The following is a 25,177-nucleotide window of genomic DNA, read 5'->3' on the forward strand; positions in this document are numbered from 1 at the left end:
GCCAGTAAGCCAGCCGGAGGATCCTTTTCCAGCGTCCCTGTAAGGAAACATGACCTCTGTCTTCCAAGGATGCCTGCTGTACCGATCTCCTAGAGAAGGTCGTCTGCGACAAATGACACACTCATAATTACAATCCATTATTCCTTCATAATAAGTTCAGAAACTTGAGAAAATTATCTTCCAACACAAAATGCTCTGGAAACAGACACCAAATGAGCGCAGATTCTACGAACAACTCATGTGCATCGGTTTTTAAGGGCTACATATGTGCCAGATGACATAGCCAGTAGCTACAGCATGATCTTTCTCTGTCATTTTAACAGATGGGTAAAATGTGATGTTTTAATCACATCAAGTATTTATAGAGCATAATCTTTTCAAAATGTCTCCCCTTCATTTGTGTTGGATCGCCAAGTCCTGTGTAGCTGGGCCAGGTGGTGGTATTCTCCATTTACACTTGTCCTTCAGCGCCTTGCCTGAATTCACCCAGCAAGTTAATGTTCCCATTGGCACTAAACCTGGGGTTTCCTGCACCCAGTCTGCTGGTCTTTGGAACACATGGCATCATTCTGTCTCCCTGTTGTCTCCTACACAAGGCAGAGGACATGTCTCCCTATTGTCTCCTACACAAGGCCACAGTAGAGGTAACCCTGGTTTAGTCCCAAGTTCTTCTTTGGTGGTTTTCAGCCCCCTTAGGTAATGCTGCGTCCTGCCCAGCCACTTAAGGGGGGACTATCTGCTGGTGGTGCTGCCTATGCTGTGCAAAGTCAGGGAAGTTACTTTCTTTAAAGTTTTCTTGTTCTGTTTTATTTTCAGTTTAACCGAAAACAGGTAGTCTCCACTGTTTCAGCCCCCTTTTTCCCTGGGTTCATGTGTCATTGCAGGTTATGGACTTTCCCTCTGTGGACTTTGGTGACACCTGTCTTTCCTGGTGTCCTGCTGCCCCTTCATCTCTGCTTTGTAGCCTCCCCTCTAAGCTCTCTCTGTGTACTTTACCATAAGTCGCAGTGTTCTCCAGGAAAAGCGTTGGTCCTCTTCCCGACAAACTCTTTATATGGCCTTAACAATAACCAAAATAACAGTTATTTGTGGAGCATGTTCTGCAATACATGCCAGACACTAGAAGAAGCACCTTACGTGCATTATCTCATTCAGTCTTTCCAGTGACCCTGTGAAATGGATACTGCGATTATCTGTATTTTACAGAGGAGGAAGTAGAGAACTGAGAGGTTAAATTATTTGTTCGAGGTCACACAATCAGTAAGTGGTAGAGCCCGATTTCTAACCCTCCTGCGTATGTGCCAGGACACTTTCTCCTGCATGCCCAACATTCATCTGAGGGGCAGCATGTCTAAAACCAGACTCTAAAATTGATCTTTCTCTTAAAATATTCTTCCCTGTCAGTTTTCCCAACTTCAAAAATGACACCACAGCCTACCAAGTTGCTTAAGCTAAAAGCTTGGGAATTTTCTTAGATTCTTCTCTCTTCCTCATCTCCCACAAATAATCACTCATCCGTTCAGCAGATAGTTATGTAAGGCCTTCTGTGAAGTAGACATTGATCTAAGTGTGGAAGATTCAGAATGAAGTAAACAAACAAAAACCCCTGCTCCCATGGAGCTTGCTTTCGTACAAATTAACATTCCTATTTTCTAGATTTGGAAACTGAGAAATACGGAGATTAACTTGCCCAAGGTCACATATTTAAGATTGAAACCCAGACATTCTGTTCAACCATGGCCTTGATGTTACACTTTCTACTTCCCGTCACCAAAACTCTTAGAGTCTCCTCCTCAGTCTTCTCTTCTGTCTTCATCCTTCTGCCACTGCCTTTTGGGGCTGGTGCCATTGTCACCAGAATTACTACGGTAGCTTCCCTCCTTGTCTCACTGCCTGCCGGCTTACATCCCTTCAGTTCATTCTCTGAGCTGTACTGGAGTGATTTTTCTAAAATGCAATCTGATCATCTCTCATTGTTTTGCTAAAAACCCTTGGCCGGCTTCCTGTAGCTTGGTGGTGCCTTGGTCCCTAGGACATACACACACCTGCTGTGACAAAGCCCCTGCTTAGCAACCGCTAGCCTAGAGGTTCTCAGATTTTACCCCGTCTCACAGTTACCTCCAGGGCTCATCAATGCAGGGCTTGCTGAGCCCCACCCCAGAGGCAGCCTGAGAATTTGTATTACTCACAAGTTCCTGGGAGCTGCTGCTAAAGCAGGACCCACACTGTGGGAAGCAGTGGCTGCCCAGGGCTTGGCCTGCCTGTCTCTGCTCCAGCCCTGGACGTGCTTGCAGGTTCCTGACAGACATGCTGTTTCAGGCTTTGATCCTTTTGCACAAACTGCTTCCTCTGCGGGAGTGATCTTCCTTTCCCCTTCCCCTTAAAACACAATTCAAGTATCACTTCTTAGGAAGCTTCCTCAGACCCCACAGTGATCCTATAGCCTCAGTTCTCTGTTTCTATGGCAACATGTCTCCAGGGAAGGCTCCATCCCTTGTGGGTAAGTTGTGGTTTTACTTATTTGTTTCTCACCCACTGCCCCTCCACAGTTAGCTCTTTAAGAAAAGAGATCATCTGTCATATTCTTAACCCTTCTATCCTGGGCTCCTAGCACCATGCCCAGTATACACTGGAGATACTTATTTAATGAGTTGAATTATATAAACCTACTTGTGCTTTAAAAAAGAGTAATCCTATTTTAATTTTTATTTGCATTACCCTTTAAGTGTTGCCCAGAATGTTTAAGACATTAAGATATTCCAACACAAAACCAGTATACATCTGAGAGCATTAAACTCTCAAGGCCTGGCATTTGACGCTGTACACAGCAGGAGCTTATTCCCTCAGAGGCTGGTGTTTGTCCATAGATAACTCACGTCTTTGCACCTGCCTGTGGTTTGAAATGCGTGAGTTATCCCTCAGTCCTCCTCAGCCTTCAGAATGTCTCTCTGTCTGGTCTGTTCTTAGCCCCAGTTTTATCTAATCAGAGAGTTACGGGCGGAATAGCCTGGGCAGGATAAGCCTTGCTTTTTCTGACAGATTAGTGAGCTGTAAACTTGCAGCCTCCGTGTTTCCCTGTGAAGTTTGCATTGCTTAGTCCCTCACGGTCCCTTCTGTGAGCCTGCATTGTCTGCATAATTTCCAAGAAGAATATAGGTTTTATTGCCTACATAACCCTCCCTTTTTCTCTCCTTTTCCCTCTCAGATTATGCATTCTTGCCAGAGTGTTAAAGCTCCAAGCTCTAAAAAAGGAATTTCTGAACAAAATTGTCCCTGGACTGTAGACACTCCTTCAAGGGGTGCGCGGGCCTTCATCTGGTGTAGAGCAAGTTCAAAGCCAGAGAGCCCTTCCAGTCCCTGGGAAAGCAGGAGGAGAGAACATGGGTCCACAGTGCCTGGGAACACTGAAAAGGCTCCTCCCCTGCACCCTCTTGCCCTTTCCCAGGCTCTGCTGTGTGGTATTGCTTTGGGAACCATTTCTTGGGGTCTGGCCTTACCATCCTGCTTCCAAAATTCCACAGGCAAGCAGAGGGCAGTTCGGTCCTTCAGGTGGGAAGTGTGGCTGACTTATGAGTTCCTTCTCACACCAGGTAACAGCCGCTTATAGGGTAGTTCAGAGCCACTGGCTTTTCTACTCAGTTATTTGGAAAGAACAGCAGCCTCTGCCAGATCATTATTAGTCTCCAGAGCACCATCATGCTCATGCCTGTTCTGCACGCTTTATTGTTAAGTGAGCTTGTCACAGGACTAAGCATGAAGGAAATTCATCTGGTGTCTTATTTATTGCGCTAGCCAAAAAGTCTGTTACTTTTTTTTCCTGTACAATGGCTCTAGTGGTGCTTGGTTGTCTTTAACTTCATTCGGAACAGTTTTGTTAGATTGTATTGTGATAGCTGTCATATCAGCATGGATTTAAAAAAATTATCAAAATTAGTGAATTTTTGTGCAGCTATTTTAATATTGAAAATGGAAGAAGATAAAGCATAATATGCCAAAAATCTTGCCCTATTATTTCAAGAATGGTAAAAATGCAACTGAAACACAAAAAAAGATTTGTGCAGTATATAGAGAAGGTGCTGTGACTGATCCAATGTGTCAAAAGTAGTTTGCAAAGTTTCTTGGTACTACTGACATTTTAGCCAGATAATTATTTGCTGTGGGGCTGTCTTATGCCCTGGAAGGTGTTTAGCAGCACCCCTGGCCTCTACCCACTAGAAGTCAATAGTGGGAGATAGCTGACATACTCAAAATATCCAAATCAATAAAGTTATTGGTGAAAATGAAAAATGTGTCTTTTATTTCACAGAATAAACATAACAGGCTATTTGGCCAACCCAGTATTTCTAGGACCTTCTTGGTTACAAGTAACAGGAAGCCCCCAAAGCCCCCAAAAGGCCCCTATCTTGAGCTGAGATAGGAGCAGGGAGAGATGTATAATAGGGACCCAGGGGCATTGTGTGGGACTCAGGATCAGAACAGGTGGCCAGGGGCTTGTGGATGAGGAGCAGAGAGTAGTCAGGAGTAGTTACTTGTGGTCTCTCTTCTGTTTCTACATCTGCGTGCTATCACCTCAGCAACCCTAGTCTGTTATAATGTCAGGGAGACCGAGGCTGACAAAAGTCACCGTGCCCAAACCTTAGTTCCTGGGGAGTAGAGACTGTCTCAGCCTAGTGTGTAATGGAATGACTCTGAGTCACATGTCCCACTTTAGTTAACTCATCAATCCTGAGAAGGTAGAGTGTGAGTGGGACCCCCTTTACAAACGTGGCTGCAGGGCTCCCCTTAAGAATAGGAGCCGATTTTCAAAAAGTGGGGTGGATGTAGTTTGAGAGGCTACTCCAGTAAATATTGGTTATAATTTATATCCCACATTCCTCCAAAAGTATGTTGTTATTTTTTTAAATGGATATAATGAAACCAATACCTGGTTACGAAGGATGTGCTATAAAAACAAGGAGTGAGCCCTGGCCGGGTGGCCCAGTTGGTTGGAGCATTGCCCCGTACACCAAAAGGTTGCGGGTTTGATCCCGTCAGGGCCCATACCTGGGTTACAAGTTTGGTCCCTGGTTGTGGTGTATACAGGAGGTGACCAATTGATGTCTCTCTCTCACATCGATGTTTCTCTCTCTTGTTCCCTTCCTTTTCCCTAAAAACTAATAAACATATCTTTGAGGATTAAATAACAACAACAAAAGGAGTGATAATGTTAGGTAGAGAGTGGCTGCATCAAGAAAGCCTGATGGGAATAAACTTACTTTAATGTGGGGTTTCAAAATCAGTTGGTTTTTAGATTCTGGGGCCAATATACTCAGAATTCCTGAGCCAGAGAGCTAAAATAAGAAATAGAAAAGATTTGAAATTAAACATAATCTTGATATTCTGAATGGTATACCTTTTAATAATTTATTTTAAAAGCATGGGATACTTGTACCCACTGTCCTGGAGGGATCCTCAGGCTAGCGTCGGGGAAGGGAGATGATTAATGAGTCGGCAGGCGCTGTTGCCCCTTAAATGGGCGCATGCCCCATGGCTAACACAGCCCCCACCCCTCCTGCGGTGTGAGCCCAGGTCAGTCCCTCCTTTACAATCCTCCGTGTGAATGTGTCAACAAGGGAACATGTGGTGAGTAGTTCAGAAGTTCAGTAGTTCAGAGAAAAGAGGGCCTCTGATCACTGAGAATGAGGATGTTTTCTCATTTGGAGAAATAGGGCCCAACTTTGGAGGAGACAGATCTTGAAGCAAGATTTCCTATGGACGCAGGCAGGTGTGCAGAGAGGAGGCAGGCTGAGAGGGGCTTGAGGAAGGGGGAGGGTACTAATGGGCGTGGTACCGGCTGTACCAGGCTCCAGGATAGGGCCTTTGAATCTCACCCAGACCTCATGTGATCACATTGCCTCTGCAGTAGTTTTGTACATTTCCTTAAGTACCTTTATTATCTGCATTTGACAAATGACCACGAGGGTCCAGGAAGTCAGGAAATCCTCCTGTGATTCTTCTTCTTTTCTGGTAGAAACCACAGTTGTCACCCAGCCTTTAAAGGCCATCCCAGCCTGACTCCTGTTACTCCTGCCGTGGTGACTCCAGTGCTCCATTGGGTAGCTGTTCCTCCAACGAGCCCCTTCCCCTCTTTCTCCAGCCAGGCCGATCCTTTGCCTGGAAACCCACTCCCCAACAGCCGCCTGCCAACTCCTCCATCTCCATCACGTTTTTGCTTATCCGTAGCTTTCTCATTGGAGACTTGCCTTGTCTGCTATATTTTCATATTGTGACGCCTCCCTCCACCATGTACCACATTTCATTCCCCTTATGCTGCTCTCCTTTCCCAGTGCTTCTCATCTAAAATTCTGTGTAATTTGCTCTTTGATGGTTTTTAATTGCCTTTGCCTCCCCACCCATCCCAACTGGAGCATCAGTCACAAGAGCAGGCACTTTTGTCTGTTTTGTTTCCTGATTTATCCAAGCCTTTCGAGGGCTCATGGTAGATGCTCAGTAAATCTGTTGAATGAATGAAGAACGTTTCTCAAGATCACAGAACGACGCTGTGCTGGAGCTGGGGTTCAGCAGGCTGCGTGTGTTCAGGCCACGTGTGTTCAGGCCACGTGGAGGAGGGCAGGAGGGGAGGGGGAAGTGAGAGAAGTCGACCCAGCTCAGGCGTGGAATGTCCTGTTTACAAGTTTGAGCTTTATCTGTCATACCTATCATGAGGATTCTGGACAGATTGAATGCACAAACTGGGACATGGGAGCCCAGTGGCAAAATTGGGATTGACTTTCTGTGTATTGAATTTTCCACCAGCCCATGCTTTCGCCTTAGAATTGGCAAAAATGGTGCCCAGAGGCTTTATTCCTGAAATCAGCCCCTGCTCCATAAAGACAACATGTATTTTGTTAACATGAGTGTTTAGCACACTTGGGCGGACTGTCCCACCTCACCCACCCCGGATGGAACTGGAGAGGTGTTCACACTAAAACATCAGAAAATAGTTAATAAAAAGTACATGCGTTGCAGTTACAGGAAAATACATCTCTCCTAATGGCACTCTGTCTTTTCCTCTTTTCTGTGCCAAGTGTTTTCAATGTATCTCTCCTGTTTATTCAGGCAGAGCTTAATTTAAAAAAAAAACAAAACACTTCATGAGAATGACGAAGGAATAACAGTTCCATCCATTGTTATTTAAGATAATATTTTGAAGCTCCAATTGAGGTGAGAAGATTGACCTGATTTTTGTTTTTCTCTGTCTTGTTTGTCCTGTTGCATTATTTTGTCTGTTCGTGGGATTCTGGGCCAATGCCATTAATGTAATTGTTATTTTTTTTAAGTATTTAAGAATTGCCTGTAAATTTTAATGTACATCTATACATAACTGCTTCCTTTTATGAATAATAGTAGTGGATGGTGATGGACATGTGTATTGATCTTAAATAATTAATTTTTTTAAAGTATGCAGGCTGAAATTTGCTTCAAAAAAATTCAGATAGCAGCCAAAATACCCATAAAAGAAAACTGTCCTTCAGAAATGCCACTGGATCTGAAGCTAGTTAGGAAATTAACACCTGAGAGTTATTTCTGTCAGAGAGGACTTAAGATGGATTTTGAAAAGCCATCTATGTAGAAGATGCTGGAATCACAGACATTATCCGTAACACCTCCCTCTCTTTCACCCTTGCCCCCACCCCCCGCCCCTTTACCATATCTAGTCATCACTGAAAATGTCCATTTTCTTTCTAAATAGCCTCAGTTCCATTTACTTGTCCACTACATTTCAGTCCAGGACAAGATCCGGTCTTATCTGCATGACCAAAGTTGTCTGCTTCTTGTCCCAGTGCATCTAATCTTTTTTGCAGCCCAGATCATCATTTTGTCAAAGCCCAAATCTGATAAAGTCCTGCCTCCTCACCCCACCTCAGCTCACTACACACAGACAGCTCATAAATGGCTTCCGACCACTCTTAGGGTAAAGACTGGATTCCTGAATGTGGCTTACAAGGCACTGCATGGGCTAGTCCCTCCATGGGCTGGTTCATGCTTGCATCTCTAATTGCAAACCTGCTTTACCTTCTTTTTCCCCATTCTCTCTGCACCATCTACACCAGTCACTTTTTACGCCTTTTTAGACCCTTTACCTGCCACACTACTCTCACCACAGGGCCTTTGCATGTTCTCTTCCCTCTGCCCAAAACACTCTTCCTTTTTTTCTTTTGTTTTTTCCTTTTTGCCAGTTAATGTCTCCTCATCCTTCAGACCCCAGTTCCTACAGCCCTCACTTAGAGTAGCCTTCCTGGACTGTTTTCTGGGTCAGATACCCCCTTGTAGTCTATACTAGCCTTATTTTCCTGATGTTTATAGCACCATCAAGGGCAATTTTGTCTTTAATGCTTTGATTATTTGGGTAAAATCTCTTGCTGGAGTTCAGGCTCATAGGAGGCAGAGACTGTGTCTTTTTTTTTTTTTTATCCTGTTTATCACAAGAGAAAGGTAGCGTCTAGCATAAAGCAGGAGCTCGAGAATATTTGTTGAGGATTGTGGGTAGATGGGTGAATGGCTTCTTGAGGTATCCATTTGTGCACCAGTTAGAACAGAGCATTCGTTCATTTCCAAGATGTTGGAGGCCCAATGAGGACTAAACCAACAGATGGAAGAAGAGATCTTCCATTCCTCAGAGACAAGGGGACAGACGTGTCCCTCCCGGCAAAGATGCCCAGTCACCCAAGTCACACTTTAGGGCCGTTTTCCTCTCCAGCTCTTCCTGCGCATCAGCTCTGCTGGCTCCCATTCTGCACAGCCCAGCTGGCCCTCTCAGTGTGCCGCTCTCTCAGTTTGCACCTAGTGCCATTCTCACTGCCAGTCCAGAAAACATACCTTTGCCTCAAACACCCAGAAATTAAAGGAGCAATTTTGAGTCTTAGGGCAAGAGTGTCAGTATAATTATCTCTTCCTTATTTGGCTGGACAAACATCTTCTGTTCATTAGGAAAGTATTAAAATAGTTTTGAGCTTGGGCTGAGGAGTCAGATTTCCGGAGCACCCTACCTCAGGCACCTATGTGATCTTGGGAAAACTAGGTTTCTGAGGCTCAGTTTTCCTTATCTATAAAATGGTGATAATATGAGCACTTACTGCCTGGGATTGATGTGGGATACTTTAGACCAGCATGGTTCAATAGTAATATAATGCAAGCCGTATATATAACAACTTAAGTGTTGCAGTAACTATATTTTAAAAAGCAAAATGAAACGAGTGAAAATAATTTTAGTAATATATTTAACCCTCTATATCTAAAGTTTTGTCATTTCAACCCTCTATATCTAAAGTTTTGTCATTTCAACACGTAATAAAACAACTATTAATGAGATATTTTACATTCTTTTTATTCATATTAAGTCTTTGATGTACACTTTAGCACATCTCAGTTTGAACTAGGCACATTTCAGAGGCTCAGTAGCTTGTGGCTACTGTATGAGGCAGTGCTGTTTTAGCTAATTCATAAAAATACACAGTACCTAGTTCATACTCGCATTCAACAGATGTTGGCAAAATTATTGTTCTTCATTTTAAAACATCAAAAACTGGGTGGACAAACATTTGTACTGCATGTTTGCATACATTGCCATGTGGGAAGATGCGTCAGATCTGTTCTTCTGTTTCAACGGAAGAGTTGCTTTTAAGTGTTCTCAGCTGTTCCCTATAAGTTGGCCTCTGCGTTTCCGAATGAGGTCAGTTTGGTGGCTGATGGTCCTCTTTTCTTAGGGAGGTGGGAAGGGAGAAACTCAGTGTGCCTCAAGTGCTGCGTGCCTGACTCTGTTTCTTGGCTCTTCTCTGTTTAATTATTTGGAGCTGGAACAACTTGATTTTAAAACAAAACATATGGGCTGACAGTAATCGGGAGGACATTTCCTAGTGATGTAGCACCGGAGGTATGTGCCTGTTGAGGCCCCAGCCCCGCACGGCTTGCTTGCTTAGGTATTGAGTGCTTTCCTTGACTTTAAATCCAGTGTGCTTTCTCCAAATTCTTAAACCCTTGTTTGGAAAGTCACCGTCAAAGCAGGAAATACTAGAGCAAGTTTTTAAAGGGATAGTCTATCAGTCTTCCCTAAATTTTGTGGAAAACTATTGGTTTTCAATTCATTGATATGGTTCATGAAAGAAAAAATGTTTTCAAAGTGGCGGAAAGAGAAAGGAGAACTTTATACAAAGAGGAGAAAGTTGACCCACCATGGAATTTCTGTTTTCTACTTCCCTCCATTGCTGACCCCAACCTGGGGCATCTCTGTTCTTCAGCAGGTTCCTATGGGAAGGCAAGGTTTTTATCTCTTTCTACCTCAACCTTACTTTGTTTCCTGCAGAGGAAACTCCTGCTCTTATTCCATATGATTCTAACCTGAATGCCTCAACTTAGTGTTCTGTGGCGGAAATAGGGATTTATCAAGACTGGTAAGACTGTGTACTTTGATGCCAGACTCCTCTTACTTCAAATCTCTGCTTTTTCACGTAGAAACTGCGTACCACTGTGAGCCTCATTTTTCTCTTTCTTAAACTGTGCCTGTATTTCAAAATAAACTTGTGATGTTTGAGAGAGACACTGCCCACAAAGCACGGAGGCTGGTGAGCAATGAAGAGAAATAAATGTTAGCGATTAGGCAGGACTCTCAGAAGTGACATGTCCACCCTCTTCTTCAGGGAGGGATGCCGACTACAGTGTCCTCTGCCATAACATCCCACTCATCTCATTGTGACACTGTGATTAAATGCCACATTGGGGGTGAGGTGAACATTTGTCTACGAAGAGCTTTAGCATTAGAAAGTCAGGCATTTCACTGGGGTGAGTTGGATGTCATATGTGTGAAGTCAAGCGTCAGTGATTTCTAGGTCTGACGGGGTCCTGTGTGTCCACTTGTCACCCTGTTGTGCCTAGGACCTGTAAATACAAGAAACACAGTAACATGCTGAACTGCTTTGTTTTTGTACTGTAGTGTCCCATGTTCCTTTCGGGGGACTGGTACTTCATTGTTTTGGATCAGAAATGGAACATGAAATAGCACTCTGACCAGGGGGTAGAGGGGCTAACCATAGTTTTTCTGAAGGGATATTGAAAACAAAAAAATCTTTCTACATACTGTTCAAACATCTAAGAGCAGGATTAGGAAGAAAGGGATCCTTGGTTTTTGCCCAGCCAAGGACTTGCTGGAGCTTTTCTGTATCAAGGCTCAGAATGTGTTGCATATACTTCCTGCCCTGTCCCATCGTTGGGAGATTGGGGAAGTTCTACTTCTAAAAACATCACCACGTGTTCGGGGCAGTCCATTGTTTGTGTTTTTTCCATTCCTTCTCCTCTGCCCCTGCTGTTTTTCCGGCCCCAGTTGGATTTTTAGCCGATGCCTACAAAGTGTCACTCCCCATGGCGAATGGTGAAGACCTCGCCAGGTGCACAGTTCTCAGATATCCCTGGACCTGGGAAGAATGGCCACCCTCACTGTCGCTTTGTCTGCACACCCCTCTCAGTGGACAGCTTTCCTGACATTTAACTTAATCAGGATGAAGTAAAATAAACAGTGCACTGCTGACATCAGACATTGCTTGTCAGCTGGCCCATTCTTTTCACTTTAGTGTTTGAAAAGGAAATTCTGAGTTGCCATTGTTAATGAAGATGAGGAATGAGTCTCTCCTCATGGCCAGTTAGACCCAGTTCTGATCATTGAGCTCTTAGTGGGTGGACAGCACTGTACGGTGTGTCATCAAACCTGTGACACCTCATTAGAAGTCATGCTATTATTTTTGATACAATCAAGGAAAGAAAACTATGAGGTACCATCGATTTTAAGACACTTCCCAATTTCAGAGATGCTAAAGTATGGGTGGGGGGGCAGAGTGCATATCTTAGGACAGATGGACTATACTGAGGAATAACTAAAATGGAAAGTTCCCCTGGTTACCAGTTGTCCCCTCCCGCCATGTCCCCTCCCCCCCTCCATACTCACCACAGCTGATGGGCAGCACGTGAGATCCGTGTTCATGGATGAGGGGCACCTCTGCCTTGGCTGAGTGCATCTTGTGTTCTCCTTTAACTCGGCTTCATGTCACTTGTGTGCTCTGTGTCACACATGAAGTTATGGCACTGAGTTGACCAGGCCGAGTTGTGGAAGTCCTCTCAAGTATAATGTAAGTAATTTAAGTTTCTGAAAAACAGAAGCATCCAGGAATTTTCTTGGGGGCACATTGGACTTGATAAGATTCATGTTACCTTTTGAAGGAGCAGTAAAGAGCTAGTTGAGGGACAGCGGGGCGTCTGCCTGCCCTCTCTCGCCCGGCCCTTTCGTAATGGTTTAATGGTGAAGAGAGAATTGCCAGCTCTCCCAAGTGCATGTCCCCGGCTGTCCTTTTGCAGTGCATGCTGGCTTGGATTTGTGGAGGTGCATACCCTTCCTCTTTTATCCTAAAAGGCACCATTAAACCTTATTGATGATTTTGATTTTATTCAAGATTCTGCCTACTTATTATTTATAACCCGAATGATTCCTAAGCACATACATGTCCCCAACCCCCTTTTTATTTTAAAAATTTTATGTATTTTTCAGTTTTACTGAAATATAATTGACAAAATTGTAAGATATTTAAAGAGTACACATGGTGATTTTATACACATATTCATTGTGAAAGGATTCCCCCCATGAAGTTAATTAACACATTCATCACCTCACATGGTTACTTTTTTTTTTTTTTTTTTTTGGTGAGAACATTCAAGTTCTATTTTTTTAGCAAATTTAAATTGTACAATATGTTATCAACATATAGTCACACGTCATACATTAGATTCTCATAGTTTACTCATCTTTCAACAGAAAGTTTGTGCCCTTTTACCAATATCTCCCTGTTTTCCCCACACCTGGTAACCACTTTCCTACTCTGTTTCTGTGAATTTGACTTATTTATTTTTAGATTCTACATATAAATGATGTCATGTGATATTTATCTTCTCTGTCTGGCTTATTTCATTTAACCTATGTCCCTCAGATTCATCCATGGTGTCATATCTGGCAGCATTTCCTTCTTTTTAAAGGCTGAATAATACTCTATTGTATATATACACACTATATATTTTTTTAACCCAACACTTTTTAATGCTGTAGTAACTTTAATAAAGGGGACTCTGTTTTGTTTATTTGTTTCTGTTAGACTGTTACTCAGATTTTAGAGAAAACTATTTCTCAACCAGGTAAAGTAGCAAAAGAATTGATTGGAAACTTTCTAATTTATATTAGTAAAAACATGGTGTTTACCCTTATGTTTACCCTACTTTCTCTCTTTCTTTCAGTTTTTGGGAATAGCATTTCTTGGAATTGGACTGTGGGCGTGGAATGAAAAAGTAAGTTCAATATCATGAAAATGCACATACCTGGGTTGTTAGAGGCTGCATATTATACTACTGTATGTTGTCTTCTTTTCCTCTTTGAAACTGCATAGTATAAACAATCATGGTTTGGGGGACTGGGTGAAAAGATGAAAAGGATTAAGAAAAAAACAAAACAAAACAACTCTATAGAAACAAATAGTAGTATGGTGATTACCAGTGGGAAAGGGAGTGAGGGAGGAAGTGGAGGAAAGTGAAGGGGGCATAAATGGAGACTTGACTTTGGGTGGTGAATATGCAACACAATATACAGATGATGTATTGTGTAGTTATACACTTGAAACCTATGTAATTTTATGAACCAGTGTCACTCAGGTAAATTCAATAAAGTTTTTTTAAAAACATGGTTCTTTAAGGAAAAAGTGTTTTTGCAAGATAACACTTTGCTGTATAACACTTTGATATGATGGCATATATCAAAGACTTCTTAGGAGTGGAGCCTAAACTGATCACTACATCAGAATAAACACAGAAGTAATAATATACATGCGCAACAAACTGTGTCCTGGAATTTTATCAGTAAGCCAGAGATGAGTGTTTCCATGAAACATTTCCTCATTTTGGCACAAGAATTCCAATAATGCTCATAAATATCACTGAACAACCTGCAGCCTTCTTTCTATTTGTTTTTAACCTTTTGGAACATTGCTCAAGCTATGACGATGATTTTTTTTTTTAAGCGTGAGATAATGGGATAAGCCGTTGGCAAATCCTGTGAAGGAAGCTGGGTATAATTTGTTTGAACTAGATAAACTTACCATTAACAGTACAGAATGTGAACACTTTGCTGATTGAAAATGTTTGGGAATATTCAAAATTTATGCTCAAATTCAGTATTGTAAAAGGAAAAATCTAGAAATAGAGAGTAGCATATTTTAAGATACAGTGAAGATACAGTGTTCTGAGCAGTTTATGCTCATAAGTTCACTCCTTACTTTCCATCCGCACCTTTTAATATTTCCTGTATAACTTTCCCTACTGAAGCCAAGCACTGGAATTCAAAAACAAAAACTCTTTTCTTCTACCTTTTTTGGAAGTGAAATCTCTGGCAGCTTTTTATCTGCCCTGGTATTTGGCTACACAGTAAAGCTTTATCATCTCCCACCTTGTAAGAATGAGGGAGTAGATGAACTGGTTAAAAGTCGTAAACTAAGAGGTTAGCTTCAATTTTCCCAGAAGATTGGTCTCTTATCTCTTTGGTATTTCACCCTTTGAGCTTGACTGGGGCCTGAAGCCAAGCATTTCTTTGAAGTATTATATGTGTTAGGAAGAGAGAGAACACCAAGAAAGCCCAGTAAACAAATGCCTCTCAGATGCCAGTATGAATTTCCACAACTAAAACAATGTTCGGATAGAATGCATCAAATAAAACTCAAAGAAAATCCTGATTTTTGGAACTAACAACCTTCTGTTTATTTGCAGAATACTTGTGCAGCATGTAAAGTGTTTTATGGAAAATGAAAGGAGACAAATTAAGTTCCCCAAACAGAGATAATTTTATCTCTAGAAACTTTAATGTTGAATACTGGTCTTCTTTTGGATAATGACCAGCTTCTCCCTCAATCCCCTTATAATCCTGAAGATTTGCATTGGTGGAATCTCAGGAATTCCACTTTTAGAAGCCTTCTGGTTGGCTCAGTGCTGGATCATACAGCTTTGTATAACTCTCCTTTAATAAGAGTCCATTTCTGTCTGCTTTGAAAAGATGCTGGAAGGCATTAAATGAACTAATTGTCTGTCCTAGCAATAAACAGACAATTGGTTGTGTTGAAGGTTTTTTTCCTCTCTTTGTGAAATATAATTATCTTTTTGTTTCATCAGTTCACCAAATGTCTCTTCTCTGATAAAATCTCGAAATTCTAAAACTAGCAAATATCAGAGCAAGAGGGTGATGCAGTCTTTAGAGAGGGATGAAATATCAGTCCCTTCTTTGTCAGGGCCACTATCAGTAAATGGAAAGTTTCTCGGGAGATCCTGAAGTTACTTGGCCAGGGTCACCCAGCTACTGTGCAGCAGCCCTCTGTGTGCTGGGACCAAACGGAGATGACAGAGGGCTGAGGCTATACAGCAGCCCAGTCCGGTGTGCACTGGCAGCCTGTGGGCCCTGGACTTGGGGGGTGTGTCAGTGAGGGATGCAGAGTCACTGCCCGCGTGGAGCCTGTATTCCAGTGAGAGCGTGACAATAAGCAGTTTACTAACTGAATACCTGTGTTCAGGTACTGGTAAGTACTGCTGAGAAACGTAAAGTGGAGGGTAGGGACTAGTTAGAGAGTGGTGACGGACTAGGTCTCTTTTCGATAAGGAGGGAATGGCCTCCTTAGGAGGTGGCATTGGAACAAGGACCTGGATGAAGTAAGAGGGATCTGTAGAGGGCTGGGGGGAATTGCATTCTGGGCAGAGGGGTTAGCAAGTGTGGTAGTCCTGAGTCAGAGACTCGGTGATTCCTAGGAACAGGAAGAAGGCCAGTTGATTGGAAGGGAGAGAACAAGGGCAAGACAAATAGGCATGTGGCAAGAGAGGCAGCCAAAGGCCTGAGCAGGTGGGGTCCTGCAGAAGTTTGGGTGAGTATTTTGACAAGGGAGTGTCCTGGTCTGGCTTTTGTTTTAAGATTGCTTTGTTTGTTTGTAGAAAAATAGTGTAGCTCAGGGGACCTGAGTTCAAGTACTGGCTAGTCCATTTACCATCTGTGTGAATGTGGGCACCTGTGTTAATTTCTCTGAGATACCCGTGTCCTGTATGTGCAATGGGCCACCAATATCACATCATCGGATTGTTGTGAGGATTAAATGAGATGGCCCCCAAGACAGCTCCTGCTATAAAATAAATGCTTCTTGGCGATGTGGCGCTCTCCTCTGGACGCATGACTGTAGCATGTCCGCCCCTACGTGGGGACGAGGGCAGAATCGTGGCTTTGGAAGGTGCCCCAGGTTTTAGATGAGTTCCTGGCTCTGATTCATGGACCAGAGAATTGGTTTGGTTTTGGGGGCTCTTAAGGAGGATATGATGTGCATCCATCAGCTTGGTAACTGCAAAGGCTGCTCTGTCGATGCCCTTTGGGCTAACTTCTAAGCTGGACCGGGCCTCTGACAGGGTGATGTGCAGGTGAACCACAGCCGGCCGTGGGTGGTGGGCGGGTGGTGGGCGGCATGCCCCTGCGAGCCGATAACTCCAGCCCATGAATCAGTAAATAAATTTCCCCAGCAGAGAGATACAGTGACATTTACTTGTAAGGAGGCGTGGAAGGTAAGTCTCCGAACTGGGTCACAGCTGGAAGGATCGCATTGTTTCAACACACATTTTTATGTGAACCACAGAAACATTAGGGGCCCACGTTATTATTGCTTGTACTTGCTTAGTATCAGGCCGAGTTTTAAACCTAGGGCTAATATTACTATTGACTGTTACACATAATAATTAAATAATCCACTTCTAAATTCCAGATCGACTGTGAAGATGCAGAGGGTAACTGTTGTCTCCAGAGAAAACTGGCTTACATGCCGTTTTTTGGAAATAACAGGATCTGCTGTTTTAGGAGGAACATTAACAATTATGTAGCACGACTTGGCAATTGTACAGCAGGCTCGGTGGCATCCAGCCACGATCAACTCATTCATTCAAATAACATTCATTGAGCACATAGATGGGACAGGGCTGGTGCTGGACTCTGGGGTTGTAATTCCTCAGGGAATTTCCAGTCTAGGAAGGGCGCACGTGTATATGCACATAGAACATTGCAATGAGTGCTAATTAAAGTGTATACAAGCTTAACTATTCCTACAGCAAAGTACTCACCACTGCCATCTCTTTGGGTTACTCCTACTGTTGAAAAGACCTCCCTTCCACCAAAGTACAGTCATATCCTCGTAGTTTTCACTCATTGGTTATGGATCTACCCTATTCGATCCTGCAGAGTAAGTCCTCCCTCCATGGTGGCCCTTGAGGTATTCAGGGTGGAGTCCTGTTTTCTTCCGAGTTTCTCAGCTAAACACCTGCTTCTCTGTGGGTGAAGTCCTGTCAGCATCTTGGTCATGCTCCTCTGACCACCCTCTCGTGTGTCCTCTGTCCCACTGAGAGAGTGCTTTAGGGGACGCAGCGGGAATGGCTGGGTTATGGGTCTTCTCCTCTCATCTGCCATCTGTGAAGATTGCGGTCACATGGTGGATCACTGAGAGTTCAAGTTGATCTCAGATCCAGCTAGGTATGCCCTCTCCAGAGCCAAATGCAGGATTCCACATCTACCCAGCTGTCATCTTCTAGCACATCCCCCATTATGCTCAGCTTGGTTTTGGCTGTACCTTTTGCTCAGCCTGCTCCCTCAATGCCTCCTTCTGCTCAGGCCTTCCTTTAGCCGCTTGCCCCAGTGCCAGCAGGGGGATCCTGATTCAGCAGGTCTGGCTGGGCACGGGGATGCTCAGTTTTCACAAGCCTCTTAGATTATTCTGATTGCAGTCAAGCATAGTTATCTCTGATCAAAGCCACTGATATGTTGAGCAGGCCAAGGACAGAACCCAATGATATGTCACTAGAAATTTCCTGAAGGGTTGACGCTCATTCAGTTATGTGTGCCCTTCGGTGTCCAGCAGTTTATAATCCATCTACTTGTCATGGCATCAGATTGTTTTTCTGTATCTTGTCTTTATAGCTAGACTATAGCCTTCAATTTATCTCTGATTAACCGGCTGAGAGACTTACTGATCCTGCCACTTTCTTATTGAACCTATCTGGGTCATCGGGCACATCGTTTTTTCATCCAGGTACACAGAAACCCTTATCAGTAAAGCTAGGACTAAGTCGTGGTTTATCATTTCTCCCTTCTAGAAACACTTTCCTCACTTGGCCTCCAGGATATCCCACCTTCCTGGTTTTTCTGCCACACAGGTAGTGCCTTCTCACACTCCTTTGCTAATTCCAGCTCACCTCTCTGACCTCTGAATTTCTCAGCGTCCCAGGCTAGGTCCTGGACCCTCCTCTCCGTCTTTCTTTATGCTCTCAGGGGTGTCCAACCTGCAGCTAAGGATGGCTGTGAATGCGGCCCAACACAAAATCGTAAATTTTCTTAAAACCTTTTTTTTTGCTCATCAGTTTTCATTAGTGTTTGTATATTTAATGTGTGGCCCAGGACAACTCTTATTCTTCCAGTGTGGCCCAGAGATGCCAAAAGGTTGGACCCCAAACCCCTGTGTCTAGAAGGCCTTATCCAGGCTTGGGGCTTTAAATTCCATCAAATACTGATGACTTTCAAATTTAGATCTTTGGTCCCAGCCTCATCTGAACTACAGACTTGTGTAGCCAGTAGACTACCTACCACGCCACTTAAATGCCCTAATGGGCTTCTGAAATGGAGCAATTCAAAGCGACACTCCTAACAACCACCCCTGCCCCCAGCCTGCTCTTCCCAAGTGCCATAGACGGCAGCTCTGTTCTTTCACTCGCTTGGGTGTTCCCGACACCCTTCTTTGTTTTCTCTTATAGCACACTCAGTCTGTCAGCAAATACTGTCAACTCTGCTTTGGAAGTATATTGAGAATCTGAAGACTTCTTATCGTTGCTACTGTTGCAGCCTGGTCTAGGCAGCCACCACATCTTGCCTGCATTGCTCATGCCCCCCACTCCTACCCCAGGCCCATCTCTACACAACAGCCAGAGTGATCCTTCAGAAATATAAGGCAAATTCTGTCACTTCTTCACTCCAAACCCTCCAATGAACTTTCCTTACTCAAAGCAGTGAGTATGTGGTGGCCCATTACTTCTGGGACCTTATTTCCCACACCGTGTTCCCCTCCCTGCTGATACACTCAAGCCTCCATTCTTCATCTTGCTATTCTTCCAAAATTTCAAACATAACTCACCACCCCAGGGCCTTTGCACTTGCTCTTCACTATCTGGTGTGCTCTCCCCCAGACATACACATTGTCACTTTTCTTTGCTTCCTGATCTCTGCTCAAATGTCACCTTTGTCCATAGGCACTGTCACCCCACCCTGGGCCTTTTTTTTCTGCCCTTCCCTGAGTTTCTCCCCTTGTGTTTTTTCACAGGACTTACCACTTACGTGCTTACAAGTTCGTTACTTTCCTTCCCTGGGAGGGCGGAGGTTTTTGTTCACTTCTGTACTCCAGCACCTAGAACATGAACTGGCGCATAGTATGTGTTCAAAAAACACTGCGTATAAAAGAATGAAGGAGCAATGAATGATGAAAGCATTCTTTTAAACCCTGGCTATTTTGTGACTCCTAAGGTTCAATTATTGAAGTCAGTAGTTGCCTCAGACCTCTAGTAAGCATACTACATTTACAGCATAAAAGAAAGTAAAATTACATGTGGTTTCTGATGTCTGATTTGATAGTAGTACAGTGGTAGAAACAACACCCATTATTAATTCTGGATGTCAGGAAAGAAAATAACCATTTATTTCTGGCATAAAAATGAGAATCTACGTATGATTGTCTCAATTTGTGGAAAAATAGGGATACCTTTCCTTTTCCATTTTGCCCAACATTTATGCTTATGGCTTAGTTTTTAGGTGGATGGAGGCAAGCGGCGGAGTGATATATTGCTGATACATCTTCGCAAGTGAGGCGCTGCCAGCAGAGGTGTTGAGGGTGAGAAGGGACTTAGCTTTTTGTAGCAGGAAGAGTGCCCTTTGCCAGCCTTCAGTTCCAGCTTGAGGTCCTGTTGCTCCTCCTGCATCCCCTTCCCCAACACACACACAGCACAAGCTTACAGGTTGGAGGGTGTAACCCACCCTGGCCTGTCAGGCCTGAAAACTCCTGGAGAGCAGGAGCCTGTCATCTTTGCCCTTTTATGCTCAGTTTTAGCGCCCTGCCTCCCCACACCATGGAGGCCCGGAAGATGTTTGTGACTAAACGAATAGGAATATGCAAAAAGAGAAAAAAGAAAAAGAAAAAGAAAAAAACCCTCATACATTGTAGAGGACCACACAGGAAAAATAGCTTCTCACACAAGAGTTTCTTTCGTTTTCACTTCTGTGATCTCTACATCCCTAAGATTAAACTTTTAGAGAAGGGTGACCTGCTGTTTCAGAGATGAGGAACTGAGGCCCAGAGAGGTTACATTGGAAGTCTGACCCTCTCCCCCAGGCCCCTCTCTAGCCCTTCATCCTTTGTGCCACTCGCTGGGCTGGGCTCTGTAGGGAGTGAGCTGGTTCTAAGGAACAAGTGGGTGGTGCCTCACCCTGTTTGGAGAATGGGAGTCAGAACAACTGCAGCCCAATTTTGCTCTTATCAGCTTTCCTGGGGATAAGGGGGGCTCTTTTCTCGTAAGTCTCACTTTGGAACCTTCCAGTTGATTCTTGTCACAGCTGTACAGTAGACTCACCTTGGAAAAACTCCCTCATTTCCCAAGAAGGCTCGCTAGGGACTGAGGTTCAGCAATTTAGGCAGTTCCTAGAAATAGGGGCAAGTTTCCATAGCCTGAGGGAGGCAGTAGGTAGAAGTGATTAGATAATTTAGACAGAAACGTATATGCCTTGGCTTTGAAGCTACTTGAAGGAGACATTTCTGAGATGCTGAAAATACTTTGAAGATTTTATTTTATTGACTGAAGTGGTGTAAGTTTGTCTGCATCTCTCTTCTTCAGTTATTCAAGTAATCCCCTCAAGTTCTTGGTTGTGACCAAAAATCTAAACACTAAACAGCTCTGGCCCAGTGCCTGGAAAGCTACGCTATGACCTGATGTTCTGTCATCGCTGAGTTGGACAAACACATGAAATATATTCACAATTAGAAGTTTTTCTTTTTGTATGTCCCTGCAAACTTTACTCAGAGGGTTTTTTTCAAGAATGAAAATCAGGTGGGGTCAAAAATTCAGCCACTTTGTTGTTCACTCTTGGATACCCCGGTCCCACTCTTGTTTTGACGCACAAGTCTGGCCCAGTTACTACACAGGGCAGGATAATAATTAAAACTCCAAACCTGTCTCTGGATTAAAGTGTTCTTCTTTAAGCTCCCCTCTGCTCCCTCTGCCTTGGACCCCTAAAGAGGGGAACAGGGTGAAGCCCTCCTTCCCCGCATCCTCCTGTCGCCCCTCCCCCACTCGCCAGATGCTCCTCTGCCCACTTCCTTCCAGGGCAGAAGTGGGGGCAGGGCTTTGCCATCTGGGCCTGGCAGATGGCAAAAGGGGTGCCGTCTGGTCTGTTTGGAGCCTCCCTGCAGAGTTCCTCTGCCCACTGGTGGGTAGCACTGTTCTAGGTGGCTGCCGGGTGCCTCTGCTCGGATCGGGCCATCTTCCTCAGCCAGTACTCCTCTGAACTCTGCCTTCTGAAGTGCTTTCTCCTTCCAGGCTGGCTTCCTCTGCTTACCTCACGTTTTCTCCTGGACACACTCATCTGAGGGTGAGGCCGATCCCACCAGAACAGCCCTCCCCTGCCCTGGAGCCCAGCCCTCTCCCCAGAACTCCAGGGCAGGAGTCAGACAGGTCCCCAGACTCCTCTGGGGGCGGAATCAGGCCTCATTCACCCTGTCTCAGAGCTCCCCCAGCGGTCCCCTGGGAAATCCTCACTAGGTTTAGGGTGAAAGGAAGCTGCTTCCCAACCTGGGCAGTGATGTCGCACAGCACAGCAACTGCTTTCTCCAGGGAAATCTCAGTTCCCTCCCTCAGCCCTCCCTTTGACCCCTTTTATCCACCCGATTTCAATATCACTGAGGTGTGTGAGAGAAAGAAGTGCTCTGTGCCCGTGGCAGTATGTGTGTGCAGGAGAGGCCTTTGCTTTTCAATGATCAGTCTGAGGTAAGAAGGTCATTCTCACATCATGATACATATTTTTCTTAACATTTTATTTCTTTAATTTTTTTAAAACCTCACCCGAGGACATTTTTCCAGTGGCTTTTAGAGAGACAGGGAGGGAGCGGGGGAGGGAGAGAAAAACATCAATATGAGAGAGAAACACATGCGCCCCAACCGAGAATCAAACCTGCAACCTAGGCATGTGCCCTGACCATGCCTAGGAATCGAACTGGTAACCTTTGCATAGAACAGTGCTCCAGCCACCTGAGCCACACGGCCAGACATTTCTCATAACATTTTAGAAGTAGGTATATAGAAGCGAGAATTCTCTTGCCCACAGCTCTTCCCTTTTCAGACAGTAGAGCGTCATGGTTCAAACAGTGTTCTGGGGTCAGGCACCCTGGCCTCAAATCCATTCTGCCACTTGCTTACTTGAGTGACCTGGCAGATAACTCCATCTCTGGCCTGTTTCCTCTCATGAATAATAGTCCTACTTGCTAGGTTTACTGTAAGGATGAAATAGTCCAGGTTGTGCTGTGCCTGCCGTGCCTGGCATAGTGTGTGTCAGTAGTACAGCCTTTATGTTACTTTGGTTCTGGCGGTCAGAGTTGCCGGCCTGGGTGACCACAGAGCCTACCCACTGCTTCTGTAGTACCCACCTGCTGCCCAAGGAATGAGCTTGCTAAATGCATAAATGGTCTGGGCCTTCTTTTGCTCAAAAGCCTTCGGATTCAAACCCAGCTGTACCCGGCCAGCCTCCTAGTCTCCTCTCACCATTGGTCACACATCTGCATAGATCCCTCTGTGGGCCAGGTCCTGTCACTTTGTCTCTGCTCTTGCCGACATGACATCTGCCCCACCCCTCTGTACCCCTGTGACACCCAGAGCTAAAATTCTGCCCAGCACTCTCTCTGCTCGCTTGCCATCCCCTTAGCCTAGTTAGTGAGGGTCACCACACTTCACCCTGAATACCCATGATTAATGCAGCAGCTGGGACCCTTTAGGTGATCTCCAGGAAAGTATTTTCTCAGTAACTAAGCAAGTTGTCTATCTCAGAAGCCCCAGAATACAGTGATTACCTGCCACTGGGCAAGACTTTGCTTTCTTCCTTTTTAGTTTGGGGAGCACCATGATCAGAACCTCAATTACATATTTCCGTTTAAACTTTATACTTAGGCAGGAATGTTTCTGCCTCTTGTCTTCTGAAAATGCAAGTAAAATATCTGGAGAGTGGCTAGGAACATGCTAGATTTCCGAAAAGGGACACTTCTGCAGGTGGCTGTGCTTCCACATTCAGAGGCAGTACCAGGGCGGTGCCGGTGGTTTCCAGGCCTCCGAGAGCAGCAGGTGCCGAGACTGGTGCAGCCGCCTCCCAGCCCCTTCTTGCCCCCAGGCTTTCACAGAGACCCACAGGGTGACTGCCTCTCCCCTTCTTTTCCTCACCAAAGACAGGTTATAACCACTTTTGGCAAGAAAGGATTACTTTTAGTCTCACTGGTGATTTTGACAAGAGAAAACAGGAGACCACATGTCTTTAAAACGGCTGGTGTTCCTTTAACCTTGCATCTCTGCCAGGCCCTGAGCTCTGCTGCCCCGGTGCCCGGGCACCGCCCCGGCCCGCTCAGGGTCTGGCCAGCGCCTTTTGTTCACGTTCTAATGCCTGTCTCTGGGCTCTGCAGGCAGTCCTTAGATAGATGGATGTTTTGGGGGTTGCAGAGCGGTTTACCCGGTAACAGTCTTTGAAGATCTTTGATGAATTAAAAATAATGTTTTTAATTGATGAGAGAGAGAGAGAGAGAAACAGAGGGAGAAACATCAATTTGTTGTTCCATTTACGCATTTCATTGGTTAATCCTGACCAGGGATCAAACCTGTAACCTTGGCGTGTCAGGATGATGCTCTAACCAACTGACCTGCCAGGGCCTGATGGTTTTTTAAGGAGCAGGCTTTGCTGTGGTCCCAGTTTGGTCTTCCTGTGGACATTGCTGAAAACCTTACCTCCAGCTCCTGAACCATCCTCCTCTGAGTAGCTCCTTTTCTTTAAAATGGCCGATTTTGCCATCCTTTGTCACGCACGTAGGGAAATGCTCTTCTCCCTCTAGGAAAACTGTGGCCTTAAAGTAGTGGGGTCTGGTTTAAGGAGGGGTGGGTGAATCAGGATCCGGTCTCATAAATCTCAAAGGGGTCCATCTGGCCTGGCTTTGGGTGCGCATTCCATATGCCTGTCTCTGTTTCTCATCCAGCAGTTGGAAGGAATGTGCTTGTCTATGCCAGAGCAGAAGAGTCCCAGACCTTTGGGGCTTATTAATGCTATTTTTGCATTTCTTTTCTGTGTGGGTTGAGAGAAGGAACTGAAGCTTGCCAGGTGGTACACAGAGGACGCTCTGTGCTGGTGGTGGAAAAAAACCACAGACACTCCTGAGGTTTATTGGTTTGAAGTCCTTCTGGAGCTTTGTTTGCCTTTTCATTTCTGCACGTGCATAAAAACCTCTTCCAAGAAGAAATAGTGGTAGAACCCAGTGGGGAAGAAGCTGCTTAAGTTCCAGAGATAAATGAATGTATGAGGTGCTGCTGAGGAGATGCAGATCCGAGGGAAGGTGGGCTGATCTTTCATTCTTTGTGAAACATTCAGTATTCGTAAAACCAGGGGACGCGGTGGTCTCATGGGGACTAAGTCATGGTTCAGAGACTGGAAGGTCACTCAGGCGCCGTGAATCCGGGGCGACCAGCGTGCCCGCTCCGCTCCCCCGCAGCAGAAGCACCGTTGCCCTGGTTCAGGGGCCACGACCGCAGCGACACACCTGCCAACTGCTCAGTGTGCTCGCCGCTACTGACTGACTTCTCACTGCTTCTTTCTCCACTTATGGGCACTCTTAGCTTCCACCCACTCATGGCCTCTGTCTTCTCTCGGTGTTTGCTTATTTATGGAGTCTCCCTTTTGCCTTTACTCTGAGTGTCTTTTAGGTGACTTCCAATTCCCCAAGAAAGAAGATTGGATTGGCAAGTCTGTCACTGCCACCTTCATCAGGCG

General features: G+C 44.7%; 1 protein-coding gene across 2 annotated transcripts in view; it reads left to right on the plus strand.

The window, feature by feature from the left end:
* Positions 1–25,177, plus strand: part of TSPAN5 (tetraspanin 5) — a 169,849-nt gene that overhangs the window by 127,363 nt on the left and 17,309 nt on the right. For both annotated transcript variants that reach the window (XM_054591705.1, XM_054591706.1), the window contains exon 2: positions 13,309–13,359. In XM_054591705.1, coding sequence (XP_054447680.1) covers positions 13,309–13,359 — 51 coding nt within the window. The remainder of the gene's footprint in view (positions 1–13,308; positions 13,360–25,177) is intronic.

The sequence above is a fragment of the Pteronotus mesoamericanus genome, unplaced genomic scaffold (assembly GCF_021234165.1).
Source record: "Pteronotus mesoamericanus isolate MK-2021 breed Mesoamerican mustached bat unplaced genomic scaffold, CSHL_Meso_final scaffold_232, whole genome shotgun sequence".
Classification (NCBI taxonomy): domain Eukaryota; kingdom Metazoa; phylum Chordata; class Mammalia; order Chiroptera; family Mormoopidae; genus Pteronotus; species Pteronotus mesoamericanus.